The sequence below is a fragment of the Gorilla gorilla genome, chromosome 3 (assembly GCF_029281585.2).
Source record: "Gorilla gorilla gorilla isolate KB3781 chromosome 3, NHGRI_mGorGor1-v2.1_pri, whole genome shotgun sequence".
In the NCBI taxonomy this organism is placed as follows: domain Eukaryota; kingdom Metazoa; phylum Chordata; class Mammalia; order Primates; family Hominidae; genus Gorilla; species Gorilla gorilla.
Genome location: NC_073227.2, coordinates 126596691 through 126624114, shown reverse-complemented (window position 1 = coordinate 126624114; position 27424 = coordinate 126596691). Strand labels below are relative to the sequence as shown.

Sequence of the window (27424 nt, the reverse complement as noted above, 5' to 3'; positions counted from 1 at the left end):
TGATGCCTTCTAAGCTGTTTATATTTTGTATAAGAAAGTGGAAGTCCTAGCCTTTTTATTTTTAACCATTCATAGCCAAAGCTGAAATAGGTACCTATCCTTGTTTTCTGTTTAAGCTAGCAATTCCCCTAGTTTTTTCTTTACATGGCATTAGAAGGGTCTTCTCCATTCTGAAGGTCTGTTATGTAGTTTCCCAAACCCTTATCCCATTATGGTCTAAATCTCTAGACCACAGTTATTAACTCCTTTCTCTCTAGGCCTGGTTTTATATCTGTTATCACTGCATTTTCCTTATGTTTTAAAGCTTATCTAACCATTTAATATTTTGCATGTTATGTAGTAGGAGAGTATTAGAATCTCTTGTCTGCCACAATGCCAGCAACAGAAAATTAAAATATATAATTATTCCTACTCAGTACTCTGAATTTATAATCTCTTTGAAAGAAAGGATGTGGAAAGTAACAAAATAAGTAACAATACCCTGCAGCGAACAATAAATTACATCCAAAATATATGATTTCAGCTGATTTTGTTTTGCTCTTAATTTGTTTCTTCAATTTAAATATAATCCAAGTTAAATGAATGTAGGCTTCAAATCTAAATGTCTCAATTCCTTTACAGTTCTACTTGTGAAATTTAAAATACTCTTCTTCTGTAGTTACTAAGAAATATTAATTTGCTGAATCTTAAAATGATATGGAAACCATATAATAATTTTTATCTTTCGTGTTTTCATTCACCTTTTAAAAATCCTAATGTGCTAAATTTTTATTTAGAAAAGACAGACAAGATACTTATTAGATAAAATCTATGACATACAGTATACTGAAAACTAATCTTTAAAAAGATTTATGTGTATTAATAATGCAGTAAAACTTGGGAAAATTTTATTTCTTTACTTAAAATTTTAATATATGAAAGATATACCTAAAGGTTTTTTAAAATAGGATAAGTACATAGCACATTGATTTTTAGAGTAGAACCAGGCATAAATTCAGTGTTTGCTGAATTCTTAGTTTGAGTAAAAGATTTTTCTTAAGCTTTAAAAATTCTGGGAATAACTCACATGGGTGCACAAAGACTCTAATCAACAGAAGATCAGTGCTTGCTGCACACACAGCTTGAATTTCTATGTCAATCCCCATAGGAGCAGACATTCTGCCTTCAAGTTGGAAGTTGAACAGCAGAGCAGCAGGCAAGATGGCATTAAATTTAATCACCTTGCTTAGGATGTGGTTAACATTTTACTTTACTACTGCCTTCCTGCTTATAATTTTGAAGAATACCTGTAATCCTGTCAGGGTTGTTATTTGGAACAACATTTATTAAAATGATTTTGTCATTAAGTGAACTCTGTCCATTGATTTATTAGCTATTTGAATCATACATGTTCAAAGTATGATGTGAGAAATATTTTGGAATCCTTTTTCTAGCACCTTTCTTTTTGACTTAGCTTGTATTATGCCAAAGCAAAAATAAATCTAAGTTGTTCTTTTAGTATATACATGGCTATATAGTACCTCTTTTTAATCATCTTTCTTCATATAACTTAAAATTTTTTTCCCATTCATTAAGTTTTATACTAGTGCTAGTAATTCTGAGTTCTGTTTGGAAAATATATCATGATAAGTGTCTAACATTTATGAGTGATACCTATAGATAAGAAAAAAAAAAAGAAAAGTCATTTTTCACAGCCAAACCTTAATCAGTAGAGGCATTGTATGCTTGCATGTTTATGGTAAGAACTGATTTTTAGACTCTATTTTATACTTTTCTAGGTCCCTTTATAAATTTATAGTTGTTATATTACTTGTCTTTTTAAACACAGATTAGGGTTTCTGCCCAATATGTTTATACATAAATATTTTGTCTTTAAATACACAGAGATTGAAAGATGTTGGTGGAGAAGCATTTTACCCATTACTTGAAGATGAGTGAGTATATGTAGTCTCATTTTAGATTTATTTTTCTTTCTATTTATATTAGATTTATAAGAATTTTATACATTTTCTTTGAAAAATGTTTCCTAAATAGAAAATAATAACCTGAGGTTTTGGTTTAGTAAAATTTTGTGCTTTTTCTGAAATCACTGTCGGTAGAGTTAGGAAAAAAAAACAAAATTTTGTACCTTTTGTCCATTTTTTTTTTTTATTGCTTTTGTTCTCTTTTACAGCCAGTCTAATTTACCTCATTCAAACAGCAATAATGAGTTGTCTGCAGCTGCCACTCTCCCTTTAATCATCAGAGAGAAGGATACAGAGTACCAACTAAATAGAATTATTCTCTTTGACAGGCTGCTAAAGGTATGGATTCTAAAGTATAAAGTGTTAACAATAGCCCATATGGAATTTTTTTTAATTTTTTTGATAATTCTTAGGGAATCTTGAGTAATAAGAAGATTAATTTTTATCACCTATCTTGTTCAGTTAGCTTTCTTTAATTTTAAAAATGATACATGTTCTTAGTAAGTAAAATTAAAAAAGTAAAAACAAGGTGTGGTAATATATGCAAAATCATGTTGAAAAAGGAATAATGTCTTTATTTTTTAAAAGAAGACTTAGAAGTCAACAGGAAAAACATCAATATTGAAACAGAGAAATGGATAGAGTACGTAATATAAATACAGCTAGTAAATCTATTCAAATTGTTCATCTTCACTAGGAATGAAAAAAATACAAATTAAAATAGGAGTGATTTTCCATACTGCATTAGCAAAGTGAGCACAGATGCAATGATATTGGAACTCTCATTCTGTTGGAATAAATGTGAATGTACTGAAACATTTTGTAAAACAATTTGAATGCATATATCAAGAACCTTAGCAACATCTGTTGCCTTTGTCCTATTAATACTCTTCTAGAAATTTCTCCTAAGACACAAATTTATAAAAGTACAAATTTATATGCAAAATGCGGAAGTACTCATAATAGTAGCTTATAGTTATTGATCACTTCTCTATCACCACATTTTTAACAGAGTGCTTTACCTGCATTATCTTATTTAACCCGTATGAGACTGGTACTATTATCCTCCGTCTGACTCATTTAAAATCCCCCCAGAGCATCAAATAGAGAGGAAGGATTAAAAAACAGGTAGAATCAGCTGCTTTTCTTAATTATATAATACAAGTTTTTCAAGGTGTTAGGGATTCATTCCGCTGCTTATTTATATGTATTAATAACACCAGACACAATAATTGCACATACTTTGAAATTTATTGCAAGTCACTTAAGTTTTATCATGGGTATATTCAGAACTGTCTAGACTAAAAGATGGCACTAGGTAATTTGAGACGTTTTCATTTCTTTTTTGATATCATAGGCTTATCCATATAAAAAAAACCAAATCTGGAAAGAAGCAAGAGTTGACATTCCTCCTCTTATGAGAGGTTTAACCTGGGCTGCTCTTCTGGGAGTTGAGGTAAGGAAAAGAGAAAAGGTTAGAAGCTGATTAATTATGCAAAGAAAGGATGGAGAAGGAGAGTGCTTTCCAAATATATATTTTTCTAGTTATTAGAAAATTATATAGTAAAATATAGGCATTAGAATATTTGGCAATTTTAAGTGGAAAGAATATAGGAAAACAATAGAATAGAAAAATATAATTGAGGGTTTATTAGATTATGCTATTTAATATTTCATTTAATAGTGGTCACAGAAAATGTTTTATTACCATAGAATATTTTAAGAATATATATCAGTTATAAGTGGGTAGTCCTGCTTATAAAGTATGCTTGTTATAGAATATGATTATCTGTTTATAAATGGTTCTGTCTAAATTTGGAGAAATCTTTCCATCTAATCTGACTTGTCAAAATCACTAACATAATTTAGTGACTTTTGGCACACCTGTTCCACCTGGACTGTGCTACCAAGAGAAATAGCACTTTCTCTGTGGTTATGAGGAAAGGAGAGGTGTCACAAATTATGGTGGCCTGCAATACTAACAGAGAACTCCGATGACATCAATCATAATAATGGGCCAAATTCTTGCCAGATTTTTTTCATTTCTTGTCAATTTCTTTGTCATCTTGTCTTCTTATATTCTCTTATACATAATTATCCTTCCTTTTTAAAGAATTCCAGTCAGGAATGGTGGCACATGCCTGTGGTCCCAGCTTCTTGGAAAGCTGAGGCAGGAGGATTACTTGAGCCCAGGAGTTCGAGGCTGCAGTGAACCTTGGTTGTGCCACTGCACTCTAGCCTGGGTGATAGAACTAGACCCTGACTCTAAAAAAAAATTTTTAGAAATCCTCAACTGTTTTTAATCCTTTTCAATCCTCTGTTTGAAGAATTTCCTTTCTTCATTCCTGATTCCCTTGATAAGAGTCTACAAATACCTTTGAGTTTAGTTGGTTACTTTACAAGAATGCCAATTGTTCAATATCATACATTAATCATTAGACTTGTAGAACAATATAATGCTAAAGTTCAAGAGGACTTCAGGTATCAGGTTGTCCAACTCTCATTAAATGAATGTCTCAAAGAAATTGATAATAGCTGATATTGGAGTTTGAACCCTACTTCCTGGCTCTTTCTCTACCATGATAATAAGCCAGAATAATAATATTTTTTTCATGCTTGGTCCTATAGAACATGACCAAAATTTGTAGTCGTTCATTCAGTTATTTCTAATTTTTAACAGCCTAACTGAAAAACGTAAATGACCTCTTTAGGCCCTAATGATTCTATCATGTAATTATAGATATAACATAACAAGGTTGTGTTATGTCGTAGGGTCTGGGAGGTTGGCCAAACATACTTACTAGCTAAGTAATTAATCCATGACATTTATGTTCTGGTATGTATAATTCAAGAGTTTGCCTCAGCAAAATGGTAAATTGTCACTTATCAGAGACCTTCATCACAGATTGTCAAAGACACAGAGAATTTCTCTTAAGATGAGTTCTACCCTGGGTTTGAATGTGCTTATCTGTAGTTGGGTAGGTTTCCAAAGATAGATATTTGTAAAAAATAGATTTCTCTATATTACTATTTGTATTAAGGATATGATAAATTAATATATCTTCTTTTATTTTTTGCAGGGAGCTATTCATGCCAAGTATGATGCAATTGATAAAGACACTCCAATTCCTACAGATAGACAAGTATGATTTAGGTTTTCTTAAGCAACCTAAGATAATTCTGCCAAATATTTAAATTTTAGGAAGGAGCATGAAGAAAGCCTCTTTCTCTCATGAATACAGAGACACTGCTGCATACATATATTGTTTGAGAAACCATAACTCTTATGCTTATAAATTAGTAAGAACAATACCTTAAAGGACTTTAGGTCAAGTTACCTTTTTAAAAATACTGTAGTTCTTCATCTGAAAAATTTGCCCTTCATTTGGACCAGATTATAAAGAAAAATATTTTTGAAAAGTATATTAACACATACCTTTCAAAAGAAATGGTCTGATTCTCCTGTTTAGGTATACATAGAACTTCTTTAGTGTTTCCATAAGATCAATTAAAAAATTCAAAAAATTAGGCACTTAAGAAGTTGGTCTGTTTTGAAATTCATATTATAGCTTCTCCTTTTCCTTATTTAATGAATAAGGATTAAGGGTTTATTGCTGATTACACAATTACTGTTTCACCTTATTATTTTGCTATTTTAACAGATTGAAGTGGATATTCCTCGCTGTCATCAGTATGATGAACTGTTATCATCACCAGAAGGTCATGCAAAATTTAGGCGTGTATTAAAAGCCTGGGTAGTGTCTCATCCTGATCTTGTGTATTGGCAAGGTAACTTTTGTAGTCATTAAAACTCCTCTAGAGTATTAGAAAATTGTTGCATAACTGACATTTAAAAAAATTAAAATATCTAAACATCCTTGTCTTTAGGAAAAGTCAATGTTGACGCTCTGATTCATATTTTGAGAGGTTTACATCCAAACATTTTTAAAAATCTTTGTCTAAATCCTAGTAGATATCATTAAAAAACATAATATTTAATATGCAAGTTGATTAGCAAAGCAGAAAGAATATTTGGAGCTGTTGTGATCTTTGTGGATACATTTTTTAAACGCCTATGCAAATTGTTAAATCAATTGGGGCTAGTTGAGATTCTTATAGTTAATGATTTCTAATTTATACTTACCATGGCTATTAGCACTTAAAAATAGGCTATCATCCTAAAGTCCTCATTTTATTTATTGTCTTTTTTTTCCTTGTATCTTTAATGGTTCATATCTTTTATTTTTAGCTTTGCCATTATTATTTTTTGTGTTTGGTAAAGAATGAGAAACCCATTCCAACCCTATTTTTGAATGTGTTGTTATAAGTGGCTACTTTTATATTTCAGTTCTCTGTTTCTTACTGGCCAGAGTTTAAATAAAGCTGTTATTTTTCTTAGCTCTGTGTATTTCAGAGCTATTCTATATCCTCCTAACAGTTGTAGGTAGATTTATGTACATTCTTTCAACATGACAATACATGCATATCATTATCATCAATAAAAGAACTGTCATATATTTGGAATCCACTTCACAATTTTTAAAGAATTTTTTTTCATAATCCCAAAGAAAAACAACATAGGCAAAACTTCATGTCCTAGATGAGAAAGTATGCCAGAAGATGTTAAGTAATTGCCAAGATTGTACATTTAGAGTCAGAGATGGGACAATATCCAAAGCATTGTAACATTCTTACATTTTTCTATTATTGTATTTCTCTTTTCAACTCATAATAATATAGATAATAATAACTGATCCATATGGGACACATACTGTGTGCTACACTATCACTTACTCCCCACAGTAACTCATGAAGTAACATATTTCTGGATGGATAATACTTCTAATGTTTAATCTACTTGGAGGTAATGCAAAGAATTGAATAAGGTATATATCTTCAATTCTACTAGATTATATTTATTTGACTTCTTTCTCCCAACCCCTCTGTGTTAGGTCTTGACTCACTCTGTGCTCCATTCCTATATCTAAACTTCAATAATGAAGGTAAGCCTCTTTAACATTTAAATAATCATTGTGCATAATATTCTAAAATATTTGATTCAGACATGAAAGGTTTTTGTTTTTGTTTTAAGGTTCTTATTCTCTCCCTGGTAGATTTCTGTGAAATAATCTATTATAGACTCATTTTAGAGATGTGAAAGATTAATTTATTACTGGAGAGTTTCAGTTATGCTAAAGCTATTACTAGAAATTTAGTGGAATTTGATTATTCTAAATTCTTTAGAGATTAATTTTTGTCTCAGTATACTTTCTAAAGAATTTGTAAAGAAATCAATTATGGTGGCACTTTTCCATAATCTTGCATCTCCAAAGCCTATCATTTTGGATACCTCTTCCTTAATGAAGACTTTTCTCATTCTCCTTCTTCAGCCCATAAAGCACTCTGTATTTATAAAAATTTATCTTGTGTCTATCTTGTATTCTAATACTTATATACTAATGTTGTAATATTTTTTGACAGCCCTTTTTCAATGGCAGTTTTTTTTTCCTGCCCTTCTGCAATAACTTTATTATTGTAGGCTTTTCAATAAATACTAAATTCGATTAACTCCAATCCCTGAAATCACATATAGAGTGTGTTACTATATATAGCTTGAATGTCTAGATGCCTTATCTGACCATCTCCCTATTTTCAGTTTCTATTTCATGACCGAATTTGCATCGGTTTCTGGAATTAAGTAAAAATAGCATAATCCCAGAGAAATGAAATTTTACTCTTTGAATTGTTTTTAAAATACTCTGTTCTGTGATATTCTCACTCATTAATCTAGACTAGAGTTTTTTACTATGTTTAGTTAGGCATAGCCAATGATCACTCATACTGACCCAAGCATAGTCAGGGGTCTGTGTTTGAAAATGTGAATTATAACACTATTCCTAAATCCAAAGTTCGTAGACTCTTGTTTGCATTAGCAGCAGTTAAGGATCGTGAGGTCCGTATAACTTACTAATAATGATCATGCTTAGAAATTTTAAGAAACAACATTTAGGTAATAAAAGTTGTGATTATTGTGTGATAATGATTGCCATGCTAGTTTGAAATTGAAGTTATAGAATTATTATTTTTTGTTGTCTAAAATAAAAATATTTTCTATTTTAAAGCATAGAGGCTTTTATCTCTTAATTTTGTTTTTCTAGCACTTGGCTATCATAACTGTTATTTAATAGTAGTTTCAAGGAATATGTGCTAAGTGAATGCATTACTGCTGGTCATCTACCCTGTTAACTAATTTTTTACATGCCTTTGCCTTATTCTCTTTTAGCCTTGGCTTATGCATGTATGTCTGCTTTTATTCCCAAATACCTGTATAACTTCTTCTTAAAAGACAACTCACATGTAATACAAGGTAAGCAAATGTCTTTCCATGTCTTTCTACAGGGAAACTACTGATGTACTGGTGTGCTGATGTAATATTTGATTAAATTTAAGATTTTGACCCCAAAAATACGATGATGGTCCATCCAATAAAATCCATAAAGAGAAATTAGAAAGTTCAGTCTTTCCTCCAAATCCACAAAGAATTATGGTATTTTTCTAATGGATATTTGATATCTGATCTCATTTCAGTTCAAATGCAGGCACGCGAGTTTGAGAAAATAAGAGAATGCCATTTGTGTTTTTCACAATCAAAATTGCTCACAAAAAGCTTCACCATGGGCAAGTCCATTGTAAATTAGTAAAAAGTTTTAAATGTTTAATTGTGTAAGCAGAGTATTAAAAATACTTTTCATTGATCTCATTTCCCATGCATGCATACCCAAAATATACTCCCTCTTTCTTCAACTTCCCTAAAATATACCTCCTCCTTAAGAGTTCATGTCATAGCGTAACCTGTTTGTGGATTCATTCAGGACAACTTTAGCCACATTCAAACTTGTACTATAATTTCCTGAACTCTTTTTTGGAAGTAATAGAATAGAAGTTAAAAATACGCAGATTTAGATAGAAAAAAAAATCCTAAAATTTATGTGGACCCACAAAAGACCCAGAATAGCCAAAGCTGTCCTGAGCAAAAAGAACAAAATTGGAGGAATCACATTATCTGACTTCAAATTATACTACAGAGCTATAGTAACTGAAACAAAATGGTACTGGCATAAAAACAGACACATAGACCAATAGAACAGAATAGAGAACCCAGAAGCAAATCTATACACTTACAATGAACACATTTTCGACAAAGGTGTCAAGAACATTCACTGTTCTTGAAGTCTCTTCAACAAATAGTTCTGAGGAAATTAGATCTTCATATGCAGCAGAATGAAACTAGACCTCTATCTGTCAACATACACAAAAATCAAATCAAAATGGTTTAAAGTCTTAAATCTAAGACCTCAAATTATGAAACTACTATAAGAAAACACTGGGGAAACTCTTCAGGACGTTGGTCCAGGCAAAGATCTCGAGTAATACCCCATAAGCAGAGGCAAACAAAGCAAAAATGGACAAATGAGATCACATCAAGTTAAAAACCTTCTGAACAGCAAAGGAGACAATCAACAAAGTTAGGAGACAACTCACAGAATGGGAGAAAATGTTTGAAAACTACCCACCTGATAAGAGATTAACAGCCAGAATATATAGGAAGCTCGGATAACTCTATAGAAAAAAATCTAATAATCTGATTTTAAAAAGGGCAAAAGATTTGATTACACATTTCTCAAAAGAACACATACACATGGCAAACAGGCTTCTGAAAAGGTGCTCAACATCATTGATGATCAGAGAAATTCAAGTCAAAACTACAATGAGATATCGTGTCACTCTACTTAAAGTGGCTTTTACCCAAAAGATAGGCAATAACAAATGCTGGTGAGGATGTAGAGAAAAAGGAACCCTCATGCACTGTTGGTGGTAATGTAAGTTAGTATAACCACTATTGAGAACAGTTTAGAAGTTCTTCAATAAACTGAAAGTAAATCTACCATATGATCCAGCAATCCTACTGCTAGGTATATACCCAAAAGAAAGGAAATGAGTATCAGAGAGATATCTGCACTCCCATGTTTATTGCAGCACCATTCATGATAGCCAAGATTTGGAAGCAACCTAAGTGTCCATCGACAGACAAGTGGGTAAAGAAAATGTGGCACTTAATGCACAATGGAGTACTATTGAGCCATAAGAAAAAATGAGATCCCGTCATTTTCAACAACATGGATGGAACTGGAGGTTATTATGTTAAATCAAATAAGCCAGGCACAAAAAGACAGGCTTCACATGTTCTCACTTATTGGTGGGATCTGAAAATCAAAACATTTGAACTCATGGAGATAGAGAGTAGAATGATGGTTACCACGGGCTGGGAAGGGTAGCGGAGGGTAGGAGTTGGAGGATGCACATTGTGAATGAGTAAAAAAAAAAAAATAACCGAAAGAATAAATAAGACCTTGTATTTGCTAGCACAACAGGGTGACTATAGTTAATAATAATTTAATTGTACATTTTAAAATAAGTAAGTATATAATTGGATTGTTTTTAACACAAAAGAAAAATACTTGAGGTGATGGATACCTCATTTTCCCTGAATGAGTTTATTATGCATTTCATGTCTATATCAATGTATCTCATTTACCCCATAAATATATGCATGTTCTGTGTACCCACAAAAATTGAAAACAAAATAAAACAAGAAAACCCACACTTTTAAAACAGAAAAGTGTTTAAAATTTAAGTTTCACTACTTATTATATAATCTTGACAAATAATTTAAGTTGTGTAGGTAACATTTTTCTCATATCTACAATAAAAATATTGTAGAGGTTAAACATAATATGTAAATTTCTGGTACATAGAAATATTCAATAAGTGCTATTATTTATTTCTTAACGTTACTGTTACTGTGAGTACTAGTTTTTGCTAGTGTTATTATTGTGACATTTTATACTGTTTTATATCCTTTCAACAAGATTCTGTGTATTTTAAGGCCAGGGAATTTTCTTATAGTTTTTCTGTTCTTTTAGAGCAGACTACAAAGCTGCTCACTCTCCCATTTACTGTTTTTGTGATGCTTATCAGATATCCTTTTGATCTTGTTTTTAACTATATATAATTCTTCCTATGTTATTTTAAACAACTTGAACCTGATTCTGTATTATATATATCATTATGGTTTTATGTAATTCCCCAGTTTTCATAAGTGAAGTAGGAATACTAGATGTTGTATCTGATTTATCAAAAATTCTGAGTAAGTGGGATCTCAATTAGTAATAATTTTACTTGGTTAGAAATGAATATAAAATTAGAGTATCAGAGGTTGATATAATGGGAAAATAATTAGAAAGGAAGCAGAAAGGAAAATGTAAACTCAAAAAAGTAAAGCTAAAAGTAGGAGGAACAGAATATGGATAAATAGCTTAGCACATAAAAACATTTGTTTTTTCAGCATCATGTACCTTGAGGTATAGAGAAAAATAATTAAAACTTTTTAAAAATTTTGTGTTTACAAGCAAATTGAATCATGTGTTCATTCCTATATGTCTGTGTCTACAGTGTAGATAGGAGTTAGAAATGGAAATAATGATCCGTTATCTGTATGTTAATTTTGAAACGCAAAATCCATTGGCTTTTGTATTTTGAAATGGTTTGGTTTGACATAGATGTGTCCAATTCTTTGCACATTTTCTACAGTGTGGACTTGTATAAAGTTGAGATTAATTCAAGAAAGATTTTTAGAAGGTACAGCTTTTTGCTTTGACTTTTTCTAATTAAGGAGGAATGCATTTTGTAGTGGAAGTTGTTTTTTGCTTATAGATTACCTTAATAAGGTCATTGCCTTCAAGGACCATGTTATACCTTCTTCAAAATTTATGAAGTAATGTTCCATAAGGTTGTGTCCTGTACCTTATTAAGAAGGATGTGCCCCATTCTTACTAATAGCTTCCTTCTTACCCTTATCAGTGATGTTTATTATAGAATTGATAGTGTACTCTTTCAGATTTTTCAGTTAATAGAAAAATGAGTGGATTTAATAAAACCTTGGGTAATATCACAAGATTTCAGAAGCTATGCAATTTAAATAATCTGTCAAATGGTGACCAAAGACACTGAGGAGATTAAAAGTAAAAAATAAGCAGGTTAGTATTTGTGCCATATAAAAAGAAATTTAATAATCATCAGCTAAAATACGTCAGCAATATAATGCTGTTAGTTTCAAAGCTAACATGAAATTGTAGTGTTTACTGAACTTTCCAAATATAAAAGCCCAATTAATATACAGTGTTGGGCTAAATTCCTATACTTTAGAAAGATGAAAATATTGGGGAATCCTCAAATAAGCAATAAAAACAGGACTTATAACATGAGCTGATTAGACTGTTTCTTAGATGGCTGGATGATACCTGGCTAGATGGCCAGCTCTTAAAAGACCATATGAGACATCTTCTGTTACATTGATTTCTATTTCTATTTCTAGATGCCTGTTACAAAACATAGAAATTATCTTCCTCCCAAAATTTTATTTTTCTACTGTTTCATATCTCAGATACATACATTATATATTAATAATGAATTTCCAATATGAAAAAGACAAATTTCCACACTTTCTAATTGCAGGCTTTTTTAACACACTTTTTTGATACAAGGTCTGGCTCTTTCACCCAGGTTAGAGTGCCATGGCACAATCTCAGCTCACTGCAACCTCCACCTCCTGTGCTCAAGCCACCCTTCCACCTCAGCCTCCTGAGTAGCTGAGACTACAGGCATGCATCCCCACATCTGGCTAATTTTTGTATTTTTTTGTAGAGACAAGAGTTTGGCGATGTTCCCCAGGCTGATCTCAAACTCAGGAGCTCAAGCCATTCGCTCACCTCTCCCTCCGAAAGTGCTGGAATTACAGGCTTGAGCCACTGAGGCCAGCCTTAACACACTTTTAAAAGGCATACTATACAGATATGCAAGACAATGTCTTGTTTAATTTATTAAATTAGAGACTGTAGTGTACACAACATGAATTTGGAGAGACTTGTCAGAAAGGCCAAAAAAGCTGGGCGCAGTGGCTCATGCCTGTAATCCCAGCACTTTGGGAGGCCGAGGAGGGCAGATCACGAGATCAGGAGTTCAAGACCAGCCTGGCCAACACGGTGAAACCCTGTCTCTACTAAAAATACAAAAATAGCTGGGCATGGTGGCAGGCGCCTGTAATCCCAGCTACTTGGGAGGCTGAGGCAGGAGAATCACTTGAACCTGGGAGGTAGAGCTTGCAGTGAACCGAGATTGCGCCACTGCACTCCAGCCTGGGTGACAGAGCGAGACTCCGTCTCAAAAACAAAAAAAAAGACCAAAAAGACTGTTCTTTACTTTGATCAATTTTATCAGTAATACATTTTAACATCCACTATTATAATTAAAATACCTCTCAACAATTATTGATTGCTTGTTTCTCTAAGTATTAATAATTTCCTCAGTTATGATTTATATAAAATTGCATTTGAAATCTTGAATTGGTATTTAATTTTGAACTTCTTTAAAGCCACCATAAATGTTCTTTAATATTATGCTAAAAAAATCAATAGACAAGGTGTTTTAAATCATTTGTCCAAATTTTATATTGACCATGTATGTTACATAAGAAAAAAAGTTTCAATTAATTTAGTCTGTCAGTATATAACTGTGCTGACACTGTGCCATGCCAAGTGCTGCTTACAGAATTGAGATTCTTTCAATAAATAACATTTATTCCTTTCCCAAGGGACTTCATAGTATGATACGGTAAATAAATGTGAAAATGACTACTTATAAGTCTAGGAGACAAGTATACATACTATTATGTTAGCACAGAGCAAGAAGTTTAGGGGGTTTCAATTTTCTTGTGTGTGGTAGCAAAAAGAAGAGATAGCATTCTGGAAAGGTTTCATAAAAGGAAGATACTTGATGAATTTGAAGTTTGAGTAGGAATTTCATTGGTGAGAATAGGTAAAGACATTCTTAGGACAGGGAACAAAGAAGAGGACTGAAGTAAAAGAGTGCAAAATGGGATGATAAAATATCCACTAATCAAATCTGGTCTGTCGGGTAGGAAAGAGAGATGGAAAGCTAAAGAAGGAGCTGAAACAGTACACTGTATATTGGTTACTAAAGTTTGATAGAACAGTGGTTTATTTTTCTTCAAAGTGTTTATTTTAGGCTTAGAATTAGAAATAGCTCTTATTTTATTAGTTTACTTCTTTGTTACTGTGTTTCTCTTTATTTTGTAGAGTTTTAAGCTTTACACTTCAAAGTAGTAATTGATTTTTGGTTGGCATAAATATCACATGTACACTTTCTTCTCCACAAATTTTGGGAAAAATCCTAAGTCTTAAGAAACTAATCCATTTAAAAGCTAATTGTAAAAATGCATATTTACTGAATCTTTGAATTGCCTTTCCAGAAGTTAAAAGTTTCTATGTTCAATAGCAACTTGAATTGTTCTTTGAAAAAAAAAAAGCTTTTATTACTATACGCTAATAGAACTTAAAATATTTTCTATTTTAAAGTTTTTTCTAAAATATATATACACTCATGAGACTCTAAAATGCTTTACCTCTTATAGATCAGTAAAAGAATGCTCAATTTAATCAAGATACCCTTTTTTTAACTTAGTTCTATTGACTTGTTACCTGCAGATATATTTAAGATATAATAAATTTAATTACTTTCTGACTTAAATGAATATTTCTTATTATCGTTTGTACTATCAAATTATCACCAGAAATATTGTTATTGAGTTGACAAACTATCAATACATGGGAACATTTAAAAATAACATACTGATTATGCAACTCAGGATTGGCTGTTGAGATTATCTAAGATTATTAAAATTATTCTAAGGTTCAGAATCTTAGAGTATTAATTGTATGGAAAAAGATGGAGGAATTAGAAAGAAATTTATTGATTAGCATTTCAGCCATATTGGAAAACAAGTTTATAACTTGCAGGACAGGTATATTTTAGGCTATTGAGGAGAAAGGCAGCTTCAGGCCAGTGAGGAACCAGGTAGACTATATTTGGCCAATGACACTTTGGCACATTAAACATACTCTTGTAGTGTTTTGGAAGATATGGTTGCTACAAGTCGGAAAGGTAAAGATAAGAGGAGATATCATATAAATCTGGGAAATTAGGAGAAAGTTTCCCCAATTTTCTGTTTACTTATATGTCTTTCTAAATCTTTTGAGGGAAAGAATCGTATCTTCTTCACTGTGATGTCCCCAACATTTAATATAGTACCACATATAGCTAGATTGACTGTACAACTAAATTGGGATGTTTCCGAGAGTTAAAAGGGGCACTGTACCAGATGCTGGGTCTACAGGTGCCAGCTGGGACTCTCTCAGGCAAACTAGGAGATAAGTTCATACTACACATATATATTCAGTAACTCTTGGAAGGAGAAAGAGGAAGACAGACATATAAAGTCTAAAGTCCAGTTGTCAAAGGTGGGGTATAAAACTCTTCTTTCCCACCAAACTGTAACAATGAGAGCGAGAGAATATGCAATTTCACTCCAAAAGTTATTTATTGAGAAAGGTAGTGCATTGTATTAGGTTGGTGCAAAAGCAGTTGTGTTTTTTTCCATTACTTTTAATATATGTGCAGCTTAGTGCACATCTTTGCATAATGACTTTAATGATATTTGGAGATTGTAGTATATACAGTCTTGGGATTTTTAAGAATATCTTTTATCATGTGACTGAGGAGATTTTTCCTGAAACAGTAAATGTCCTACCTACCTTTACTAGAAATATTATTATGATAACTATTAAGTGGGCTCGTTTGTAGATTCTTTTTTTGACTAGAACAAGATATGTGAGAAGGAAAGAAAGTGGTTCATAAATGTAGCTCTAAAAATTACTTTTCTCTTTCCTTTCTCTTCTTTTGAACCCCTTCTTTCCACTTAGTTATAAAAGTTGGTGCTTGTTTTTTGTGCCTTTACTAGATAGGCCAAATTTTACAGCAGAAAACTTTGTAATGGGAAGTAATTCAGGTTCATTTGCATTAAAATAACCCTGCTTTTGAGTGCAGTGAGTCAACATTATCACCAAATGGTTTGGTTTGGGCACATTCTTAGTTGACAACAGATATGTAACTCCCAACCTATCTATATTTATCATCTTCATGATAGACTAGTAGTCTGATGGAAAACAACAAATAGTTACAGAATTGAGAATACCATTTCTGATGTGTGAACTGAGGAAAACATTTGTTTTAAATCCCACCCATCATCTTTCATCTTCTTATCCTAGCTAAAAGAGTCAAAGCTGAAAAACTTTTCAGAAGGGAAAAATAAGGATACCTATATGTAGGGCTTTCTGAAATTTTGTCTCTGCATATATTTTTTGGAAAACAGATGGCTTATTTACAAACAGTTGCACAAAAATATGATAGTGTCATATAAAATTCTTACAATAAATTTATTGGGGATTGTCATGTTAATATATATAACTAATAAGCCATTTTAAAGGAAACAAAAATTTTTAATACAGAGCAATTAGAAGGGAAGATGACAATTTATTTTCATTTTATATTTCATTGCAAAAATTAAAAGTTATAAGGTTTTACAAATATAAAATGAAGAAAATTTATATCAGATTTTATACTGTAATATAATAAACTTCACTTGAAGCTTAAATGGGAAATTTAATAAGAACCTTAATTTATTTGTTTAAATAATACCATTTACCTCTATATACATCATGTGTAGGTTAGAAAACACTATTTTTGAAGTTAAGACTCTAGATTCATATCCTTATTATATAGTGTAAATCACAATTACAGATTTTTTTTAACTTTTAGATTCAGGGTACATGTACAGATTTGTTATATATGTAAATTGCATGTCATGGGGGTTTGGTGTACAGATTATTTCATCACCCAGGTAATAAGCATAGTACCAGACAGGTAGGTTTTCAATCATCTCTCTCCTCTCACCTTCCTCCCTCAAGCGGTCCTGGAGTCTGTTATTCCCTTCTTTGTGTCCTTGTCAATTACCGAGCTTTAACAATATTTTAATGTCTCCTTAAAAAGAGTCAAGATTCTATGATTCCATTGAATCGTTTGTTTTATTCTGTTTTTCTTTTTTTTTTGTAACTACTCTTGAATTCTTTGATTTGCAAATCAAAAGGCATATATTTATTTTGATATTTTAAAAATTTACACCAAGGAGCTTTTAAAAGCTTTTTTGAAATAACTGAGAATATTACATAGTGCAGATTTCATCAGCTGTCACATGTGCTCCCTTTAGAGACAGAACTTTGTAAATATAACAGGCCATATTGTTATCTCATTTGAAAGCCTGTCCTGAGCAACCAAAACTTATGCTAGTTTTACAAATTATATTTGCATATATGAAGTGATATATAACATATAACTTTTAATAATACATAAAATAAATTTATATATTTTTGTCTGTGTGTGTGTGTGTATATATATGTATATGCAGTTATAACATATAAATCCAATCATCAGTGTTGGCCAGGCACAGTACCTCACGCCTGCAATCCCAGCACTTTGGGAGGCCAAGCCGGGCAGTTCACCTGAGGTCAGGAGTTCGAGACCAGCCTGGCAAACAGGGTGAAACCCCGTCTCTACTAAAAATACAAAAATTAGCCGGGTGTGGTGGCAGGACACTGTTTTCATGATGGATTAGATTTCTTCAGCAGATCCTTAATTAGCCATGTAATTTTACATAGTAATTATTTTTATCAGACTCAAATAAGAATGATATTTAATAAACTGGAGCATAGCTGTGGAAAATTGCCTGAGGTGTGAATTTCTGTTTTAAAATGAAGCATGCTTTTTAGAAGTTAATAACTATATGCTTTCATTGATATATAGTTGAATGCTTGTAATTGTTGATGTCACATATCTCTGGCTTCTGAGTGAATTGGAATTACAAACACACCACCACTAATTGGAAGGAGAAATTAAAAAGTTAAAGAAGAGTTAAACCCAGAAGTTCCCTGGGCCCTTCAGATATATTTTGGGTCTTCACTTCGATCTATAACTCTTGAAACTGATGTAAATTGTACCTTTTTTGTGCAGAGAGGAAAAGGTGAGACAATGGAGAGATAGAATGCATTTTGTTGCTGTAGAATTAACATCAAGTCAAGAAAAAGTACTACTTGAGTATCTTTTTTTTTTTAAATCCAGCATGGGTAAAAGTTCACATTAAATGAGGAATTCAGCTTTGTCATGGAATACAGCACCTCATCTTTTTTTCTTTTTGCCCTGAAGCTCTTCTGTGTAGGATATGTGACATGTAAGATGTTTGCTTATAGGGAAATATCTATTGTATTTATCCATTTTCATGCTGCTGATAAAGACATACCCGATACTGGAAAAAAAAAAAAGAGAGGTTTAATTGGACTTACATTTCCACATGGCTGGGGAAGCCCCAGAATGATGGCAGGAGGCAAAAAGCACTTCTTACATGGCAGCGGCAGGAGAAAATGAGGAAGAAGCAAAAGCAGAAACCCCTGAAGAACCCGTCAGATCTCGTGAGACTTATTCACTATTATGAGAATAGCACGGGCAAGAGCAGCTCCCATGATTCAATTACCACACCCCAGTCCCTCCCACAGCATGTGGGAATTCTGGGAGATACAATTCAAGTTGAGATTTGGGTGGGGACACAGCCAAACCATGTTATCTATAAACTTCATGTGATCATTGGAAGCAAAGTATTATTTGAGAAAAGTAAGGGAAGACTACTTGTACTGATGGACTGTCAATAATTTAGTACTATTTGTTCAAATATTAAAACCTAAAAACTTTAAAAACTTAAAAAATAACAAGGCAGACATTATTTTTTGAAGATTATTTTCACCAAATAATTGGTTTTAAAAATAGATGTTACTTTACTGTAGGAGAAAGTTGTGATTATGAAGGGAAAAGTTTTATGATGTTATTGTCATTTCAATTTCAAAAAAATGAGGTTGTCACCTGTAATTTCAGCACTTTGGGTGGCCAGTACAGGAGGATTGCTTGAGCCCAGGAGTTTGAGACCAGCCTAGACAACGTAGCAAAACCCAGTCTATATTTAAAAAAAAAAAAGTTGAGCTCATTGAAATATGTATTAATCTTGGTTTTTTAATTAGTAAAAATATAATAGTTACTTGCCCTTGAGTAGATTGTTAGCACTATCTTGTTTAGATTAGTGCATAGTGAGTAAACTGGCAAGAATAGTAACTTTGGAAGAATGAAAAAAAATGAACATATTCCTCATATTTCAACTGAACTCTGTGAATTCTAATAGAATTAGAATCAACAAAATATATTTTTAATTGCCTACCATATCCCTACTTTCTGATTAAACATGGTATTCTTATTTCTAAATATGCCAAATTGCTAAGTCTTAGATGGAAATAAATTAGAACTGGAACAGATGCCTATATAGAGGCATATATTTTATCTGTATATATAAACAAATTTGAGACATAATTATTCCATTTGTGACTGCTTATAAATGTTCTCCTTCATTTAAGGATCTGCTACACTTTCTGAACATTCAACAAATACAAAGCAGATTTAATATTACCAGAGAAAATGTGCTTGTAGAGTTTAACAGGAAAACATTATTTATCATGTGTACAATTTGTGACTCAAGAAATGAACTGATAACTCTGAAGGCAGAAAATAGGTTATGACAGTTTGTTGGTGTGCTTGTTTAATAATTAGCAGTAAGTAATTAAAATAGTAACAAAACAAAATTATCAAGTAAAGTATTCTCATGGAGAAATTAAATCTCATTCAATGTATAAATAAAACTATATTTGAATATAATGTTCTTGGAGTACTGTGTAAAAATGATGATTGTCTCAAACTTTGTAATTTCAGAGTATCTGACTGTCTTCTCTCAGATGATTGCATTTCATGATCCAGAGCTGAGTAATCATCTCAATGAGATTGGCTTCATTCCAGATGTAAGTACTTGGTGCATTAATAGAACATGTGGTTAAAAAAAAAAAAGCAGAAATTATTAGCACAAAAGAGTGTATTTTCTTAATTTTTGTTGTCATAGTGCGTATCTGAACAAGTTACTGCTACTAATTATAGCCTTATATTAGTAAGTTTGTGGCTACTTTCCATATTTCCACCTTAAGTAATGAAAATAAGTCATTTTTCTTAGTATAGTTGATAGTTTTGAGAAAATCATTAGTGATAGTGTTGTATTAAACTGTGCTGTGAAGGCTTTTCACTTGGATTTTATGATATTCAGGCCTGATTTTGAAGATATAGGAAGTGTATGCTTAAGTGAAAGTAACTTCTGTGTTTTACTTGATACTACTTTGGGAGCTTAGATAGATTTTGGTTTTTCTTTTCTCTGTAGTCCACATCAAGCTAAAAGTCAGAGTTGAAAATCAAAGGTTAGCTGTAGCGTGACTTAGCCTGTTTTTTATTTGTTGTTTGTCACATAGAATCAAGCCCTTTTTAAAGGCTGTTGAATAAACATATATCAAAACATCACATTGTATCCAATAAATGTATACAGTTATTACTTATCAATTAAAAATAACAAATGAAAGTGGAGAGGAAAATAAATTAATAACAAAAGTTAGCTCCTTGGTGATGGGGATGCAAGTGGTAGCGTGGGTGCAAAGGAAATTGTTTTCTTGTTACATTTGACATTAAAAAATTTTTTTAACACTGTGAATGTATTACTCATTCAAAAGTTAAATTGAAGGCACCTGCCCTCAAGCAATTATAATTTTTTAGGAAGATACTTTATTAAAAATTATTGATAAAAAACCAAAATGTTCACATTACATATTAAAATAGGAAATGTAATTTATAAAATAATAATATGGTATTATCTCATTTTCATAAAATAGAATTTAGTGTATATGTGTATATACACAGGAAAAGTTGAAAGGCTATACTCTAGAATATTAATTATGATTATATAGGGTTACAGGAGTTATGGGTACCGAGGGGGCTTAAGTGCAATTTTTAATTGTTTTCATTTAAGGTGTTTTTTTTGTAATGTTAAAAACTTTCTAAAACTATATTATGTGATCATGTTTAATAGAATACTATAAAGCAGTGTCTTAAAAACTGTTTATTCTCACAATGCATGGGAAGAAATACATTTTATATTAAGACCTGGGGCACACAGAATTCGAGTGGTGATGTGTATGTGTGTATACAACTAAAATAAGTTTTACAAAACAATGTTTTCTGCTTCCTACATGTGATGCATTGTGTTATTTTTGAAAAATCTACATTTAATAAGTTGATTTTATAAACCTAAATTTGAAAAATACTTATATAAGGAATTTAAAAAATCAATAAAAACTGATTTTTAAAATTAAAGAATAAAAATAAAAGGCTGTTGGAGTATAATATCATTATAAATGTGAGGTATAATACAATATAGATCCAATCTTATGGCTAGAGTTGAAGAAGCTGTCAAGGAGCTGACTGCCAAGTTGGTAATGGTGTTAGATTTTTGAGTAAAAAAGAATATTAAGTATTTAAAATTTAAACTAAAAAAGATAATTATTTTCAAAAAATTTTCGTGAAGGCACCTAATTAAATTGTGCTCAGCACTGAACAGAAACAGAAAACATTTATGTAGACAAGTATGTTTGGAAACCAGGTGCGGTGGCTTATGCTTGAAAGGCTGAGGCAGGAAGATCACTTGAGGCTAGGAGTTTGAGACCAAAACAACATAGCAACACTTCATCTCTTTAAAAAATAATGTGTAGAATTATAAAGATAATCCAATAAAAATCCTTAGACATATTCATGAAGAGAGATAATATTAAGAAAGGAAACACACAAGGACAAATAACTTTAGTTAATCAGAAAATTGAATTCTGAATGAGTATGATGTAAGAAACAATGTTGAGTTAAAAATATTGTTAAAACATAATTAATGTGAATACATATTAAATGTTTACTGTGTACCAAGCACTTTTCCACCCTCTTTAAATATTATCACTCATCAAATACTACAAGTTTATAAATCTGTGTAAAAAGTTACTTAAATATATATAAATCCACTTTGGGAAGGGCTAATAATAAGGTGAAAATAAAATTCTAAATAATAATGTGAAAGGTAAAAGTAGGTGGGAATCAGTTAAAATGTGTTCTAATGTTTTAGCATTATTTAGAGGGAATGCTCATTTTATTTAGACATTAAGTCAGGGAACCTTTCAGATCTGAGATTTGATTGTACCCTCCTTGAAAGCTTATAAGTTAGCCTGTTACTGTTTTCTGGATACAGGCAGAAAATGCAAGATTCCTGGGCCAGAGACCAAGGACATTATCGCTAACAGTACAGCAAGCAGCATGAACATTAGCATATTTGTGTTGGTTTCTCTTGCTCTCAAATCCTATGGAAACAACATCAAGGACCCAGATGATACCTGCATATGTAGTGGATTACATTACAAGAGAGAAACCATGAGCTTAAGGAATTGGAATTTTTTTTTTTAATGGACAGTAAGCATGCCTTCCCTTTGTTCAAGAGAGAGAGCCTGTCTTTTTCTTCTAAGGCTATTAGTAAATCTGTCTTTTGTGTAGAAGGAGATTCCATTTCTGCTTTCCAAGGCTGTTTTTTATACAAACATATTTGAAAAGATAGTCTAGAACAAAGGACAGTAAATGTCTCTCCTCACAAGAAATTCAGAAGTTCAATAATGCACATTAAAAATTTAATTTAATGGTAATCCTGAAAAGAATAAAGCGAGAATATGTAACTTCTAAACCAATGGAGGGGTGCAGGATAGAACAAAGAAAAGACATTTAATCTTATAAAAGCAGAAAGAACATAGAAAGAATGTAAGCTAATTAAATGGCTTATTAAAGGAGATTTTCAGATATTTTTGAAAATCTATCTTGATAGTACTTATAAGAGATAAATATAAAAACTTAAAGATATTGGCCAAAGGAGATTAAAAAAAAAGTCAGACAACCAAAACAACATTAGTGATATTAATAGAAGCTAGTAAAGTACAAGAGAGAACACAAAACAGACCCATCCCTATATAGAATTTGGTGATATATGACAGAGATGACCGTACAATCAATTAGAAAAGAAAGCATTGTTGATGGTCCTGATTGAGTAACTATGTGGATGTGGAGGGCAGTGTAAATGAAAGCCTAACTTCATACCACACATAAAAATAAATTCTAGATCCATTAGAAGACTTAAATACGGAATATTATATTTGTATTTTTGTATCTAAGAAATAATTCTTATTAAGGTTACAGAAAGTATAAAACATAAATTTAAAAAGAGAGGATTGAAATTCAGGAGTAGTACAAAAGGGGCTTCTATTGTATTGGTCGTATTTTATTTTGGTTTAAAAAATTTTAGAGTAGATGTGGCAAAATGTTAATGCTTGTTAAATCTGAGTGGAGAGTACGTTGGTGTTAAGTGTGCTGCTATGCAGGGTGAGTGAATTACTCAATAACTAAATAATTGTGACATAATATATTTATTTATGCTTCCCTGTTATGATCTACACATAAAATTACTGGAGCATTATTGCTTAACTTCTTGTAAAAAAGTTCTGCAATTATAGTATTATTAAGAAAGTAATATTGATTTGTATAGTGACACAGGATTTTTTCAGTGTCACTTTACCAGCCAGAGATCTTCATGGTGGGCATTGCCCCTGCCCATGTCTCACTTGGCCCTGGGCTTGCCCCACTAGGTACCCTGCCCACCTGGCCAGGCAGGCTGTGCTTGGCTTGAGCTCTGGCCCAGATCCTGCACTTGCTCTGCAGCTGAGCCCGGCATGCCATGACCTACTTCCACCTTGGGAGCCGGCGTCTGGATGAGGGGAATGCTGTGACACTTGAACAGAGATGGGCATGTGACCCCAAAGCCCCAAATGGGGTGTTACAGCATGCTAACAGTTCTTTCAGTCTCACATCCACAGCCCAACAAATGGAGGTGTGTGGTGCCCAGAGGTCCCTTCTCCCATTGTTTGGCAAGCAGGAGGGGTGTGCTACAGGGTTACAGCTTTGTTTGCACTTGCCGTTTGGCGGGTCCTGAGTTCTTTTCCCATGTCCAAGAATAAGGTTGTGCTGACAGCTAGCAGTTGAGTGAGGCAAAGAGTTTTACTCAGTAACAAAACAGCTCTCAGCAGAGAAGGAAGCCCGAGTTGGACAGCACCCTTACCTGAAGTTGGGTAGTCTTCCCACCACCTAAAAGTGGGTAGCCCAAAGTGTGGCTGAGCCTGGGGCTTTTATGTACTCAGAATGGGAGTGTATGTGCTAGTTGGTTTGTAAGTATGCAAAAAAAGCTAAAAAAAAAAAAAAAAGGCACCACTCAAAGATGGCCACAACAGTGTAAAAAACTAATTAGGGAAGGGTAGGTATATGTAAAATAGGTGAATGGTAGGGATCAATCAGAGGAAAGTGTGCCATACAGGAGAGGTTCTCAATACATTCTGTAGATATGTATGAGAGCTGTATCTTGGTTTTCAGACGTTAAACTGTCTTTGGTTTAAGATTGGATTACACTGGGGACTTGCCCCATCTGCCTAGGGATTTTTCTGCCTCCTGCTGCTATCAATGGTAGTGTGATTAGTCTTCAGAGACAGTTTTAAGTCATATGGGATGGGAAGTAATTCTTTGTGGGATAGGAATATCCAGCACATGGCAAATGCTGAGCATCCCTGACCCCCAACCACTCATTGCCACTAGCAATCCTCTAATCATCATTACAAAAAAATGCCTCTACACTCATTTCTGAGTAATTAATTCACATGTATTTCTGAATGTCCTCTAGCAAACGGTTCTGTCACTTGTTAAGAATTTTAGAGTAAACAGAAAGAAATGAGGGGAAATAATATATCTTAACCTGAAGAAGAGTCCCATCTACAACTGTTTTCTTGTCACAGAGAGTGGGCAAAGCTATTCAACAAAGAAAGCTAAAATGTTAATAGGAAGACTGTTTTTTGAAATCTTTTTCTTTGTGTTTGTTTTTTAATTCAGCTGTTTTTCAAGCCTGTGGATAATATAAAAATGATGAGGCCTTTTTTAAATTCAATTTTGTGAACAGATTTAATGTTTTAATGTAGGCATTATTGACAGTGAGTACTTATGGGAGGGGCATGATGAAATGGAGGACTTTTAAAAACATTTTTTGACTCTATTAATAACATATTTTAGTTGTATTTTATTAGTTTGTGTATATAGCATTTTTAAAAAATTCCGAATGATTGTCTTTAATGTTCTACCTTTAATTATTGAGGTAACTTTCTATGCCTCTAACAACAATACAAGCTAGATGCATCAAGTAAAAGAGTGGGTACTTTGATAATGATTTACCAAACCCAGTTTCCTACTCAAGAACTAAACCTATCAAAGTAAGCCCTCATTAATCTTTCATCATTGAAATTCAGGCTTCCATTGCAGTAGAGATTGTGATTTCTGGCTTTTTTCCTTTTGCTCTGGGTCACGGAACTCTGAATACTGAGCACTGCTAAAGCTTGAATATTTAAAAATATTGTACACTGACGTGATGCCTAGATTATACATTTCATGGTAGTTATGTGATTTACATATAAATAGGGTGAATAATGTGTATTTGATAAAATTGGAGACAGGGTGATATTTATCATTTTTGTCTTGATATGTGTTTCTGCTTTTAAAAATATAGTAAGCCTCATTTAAAATGAGATCAGGAAAGTATGATTCATTCTTAAGGGAACTGTTTTCCTGAAATTCTGTGAATAGTATTCAGCTTGCAAATTATGAAGAGTTGTCAGGTAACCATTAAGAGAAATGATAAGGAGTGTATCAGTACTATATGTGCCTTTTCAACCTACTGTCACAGCTAAAGATAAAGCTAACAAATTCCATGATATGCTGGTAAAGCCATTGACATTTAACTACAATCTGAAAGGATGCTTATACTACTTAAAAGCTTATCACAATCATTTTCAAAATTTATATTCAGCCGAGTTTAAACTGCTCAGAAATATTTACGTATTTGTTCCTTCATTTGTTCTTTACCTTCATTATGTTGTTACGTAAATAAATTTTAGATTTTAGTCTAAAGAGAATACTGACAATGAGCTTTTCAGATTTGCTATCAAGATGTAATTACAGGAAAAACTAGGAATATCCACCTTATTTAGAATATCTCATAATAAGAGTCCTACTAGCCTGTTATAGTCTCTCTGAAGAGTCCGGTGATGTGTCCTCTTGTCTGGTAGCTGCTATGTCCCCAACATTAGTACAAACCCCATTCTACTGGCATTGGATCCACTAAGGCCTTTGAATACAAATGGCTTATTAAAGTCTCTCTCTCGTAGTGAAGCTTGATTACCTTTCAGAAAGTGCCCAGATTTTAGAAATCAAAGTGGCTATTAATAGTATCAGGGATGATAAAATGACATTTTTGGTACTTTCTAGCCAAAAAACTATACACACAAGTTAAATATCTAGCAAGTTTTCCAATTCAGTAAATCCTCATTTGCATTACCCCCCACATCTGTTTCTAATCTAGTGATTCCTTATGCTGTCCAGAAACAGGTGAAAGGAAGTATGGCATAATGGAGCAGTTCTAAAACATTTTGCTCTCAGAACCCCTTTATATTCTGAAAAATTATTGAGGACCTCAAAGAGTTTTTGTTTACATGGGTTATAGCTATCGATATTTATAGAGATTTAAAATATATTTATGTATTTATAATTCATTTAAAAATAACAATAACAAAACCATTGCATGTTAACCAAAGTAACATATTTTTCTGAGAAATAGTTACATTTTTCCCCAAAAATGCAATAGTGGTATTGTTTTACCTTTTTATAATCTTTTACCTTTTTATAATCTTTTTACTTGTTTAACTATATGAAGAAAATGTGACCTCACACAGACACGTTAATAGTTTCTCAGATAGCGGTAGTTTCTTAAACTTCTCAGAGCAGTGGTTTTTTTTGTTTGTTTTTGTTTTTGTTTTTGTTTTTGAGACAGAGTCTCACTCCATCACTCAGGCTGGAAGTGCAGTGATCTCGGCTCACTGCAACCTCTGCCTCCTGGGTTCAAGCGATTCTCCTGCCTCAGCCTCCCAAGTAACTGGGATTACAGGTGTTTGCCACCATGCCTGGCTAATTTTTTTTTTTTTTTTTTTTTTTTGTATTTTTAGTGGAGAGGGTTTCACCATGTTGGCCAGGCTGGTCTTGAACTCCTGACTTCAAGTGATCCACCTGCCTTGGCCTCCCAAAGTGCTGGGATTACAAGCATGATCCACTGTGCCTGGCCTCATTGTTTCTTAAAGCTAGTTGCTATGTACAGTCTAAAACCATGTCAATGAACTTCTCATACTCTGTTATACTAAAATCCATCACTCTATCTTGCAATTTAAATGGCTCTTTTACTCATACATAATTTTGTAGTGTCATGAATTTGTCATTTGAAAAATATTGGTTGCTGAGTTACACAGATCTTCCAACTATGAAGCATTTCATTATAGAATATTTTAAAAATCACATTTATT

At 32.5% G+C, this 27424-nt stretch overlaps 1 protein-coding gene across 5 annotated transcripts in view; it reads left to right on the top strand.

Moving 5' to 3' along the window:
* TBCK (TBC1 domain containing kinase) overlaps positions 1 to 27424 on the top strand; it is a 265095-nt gene that overhangs the window by 77754 nt on the left and 159917 nt on the right. For all 5 annotated transcript variants that reach the window (XR_010133450.1, XR_008679124.2, XM_019025572.3 and 2 more), the window contains exons 13-20: positions 1885 to 1934; positions 2174 to 2303; positions 3322 to 3420; positions 5045 to 5107; positions 5627 to 5753; positions 6917 to 6967; positions 8248 to 8331; positions 19800 to 19885. Coding sequence is in view for 3 of the 5 variants with exons in the window: in XM_019025572.3 (XP_018881117.1) it covers positions 1885 to 1934; positions 2174 to 2303; positions 3322 to 3420; positions 5045 to 5107; positions 5627 to 5753; positions 6917 to 6967; positions 8248 to 8331; positions 19800 to 19885 (690 nt within the window). In the remaining 2 variants the exon portion in view is untranslated. The remainder of the gene's footprint in view (positions 1 to 1884; positions 1935 to 2173; positions 2304 to 3321; positions 3421 to 5044; positions 5108 to 5626; positions 5754 to 6916; positions 6968 to 8247; positions 8332 to 19799; positions 19886 to 27424) is intronic.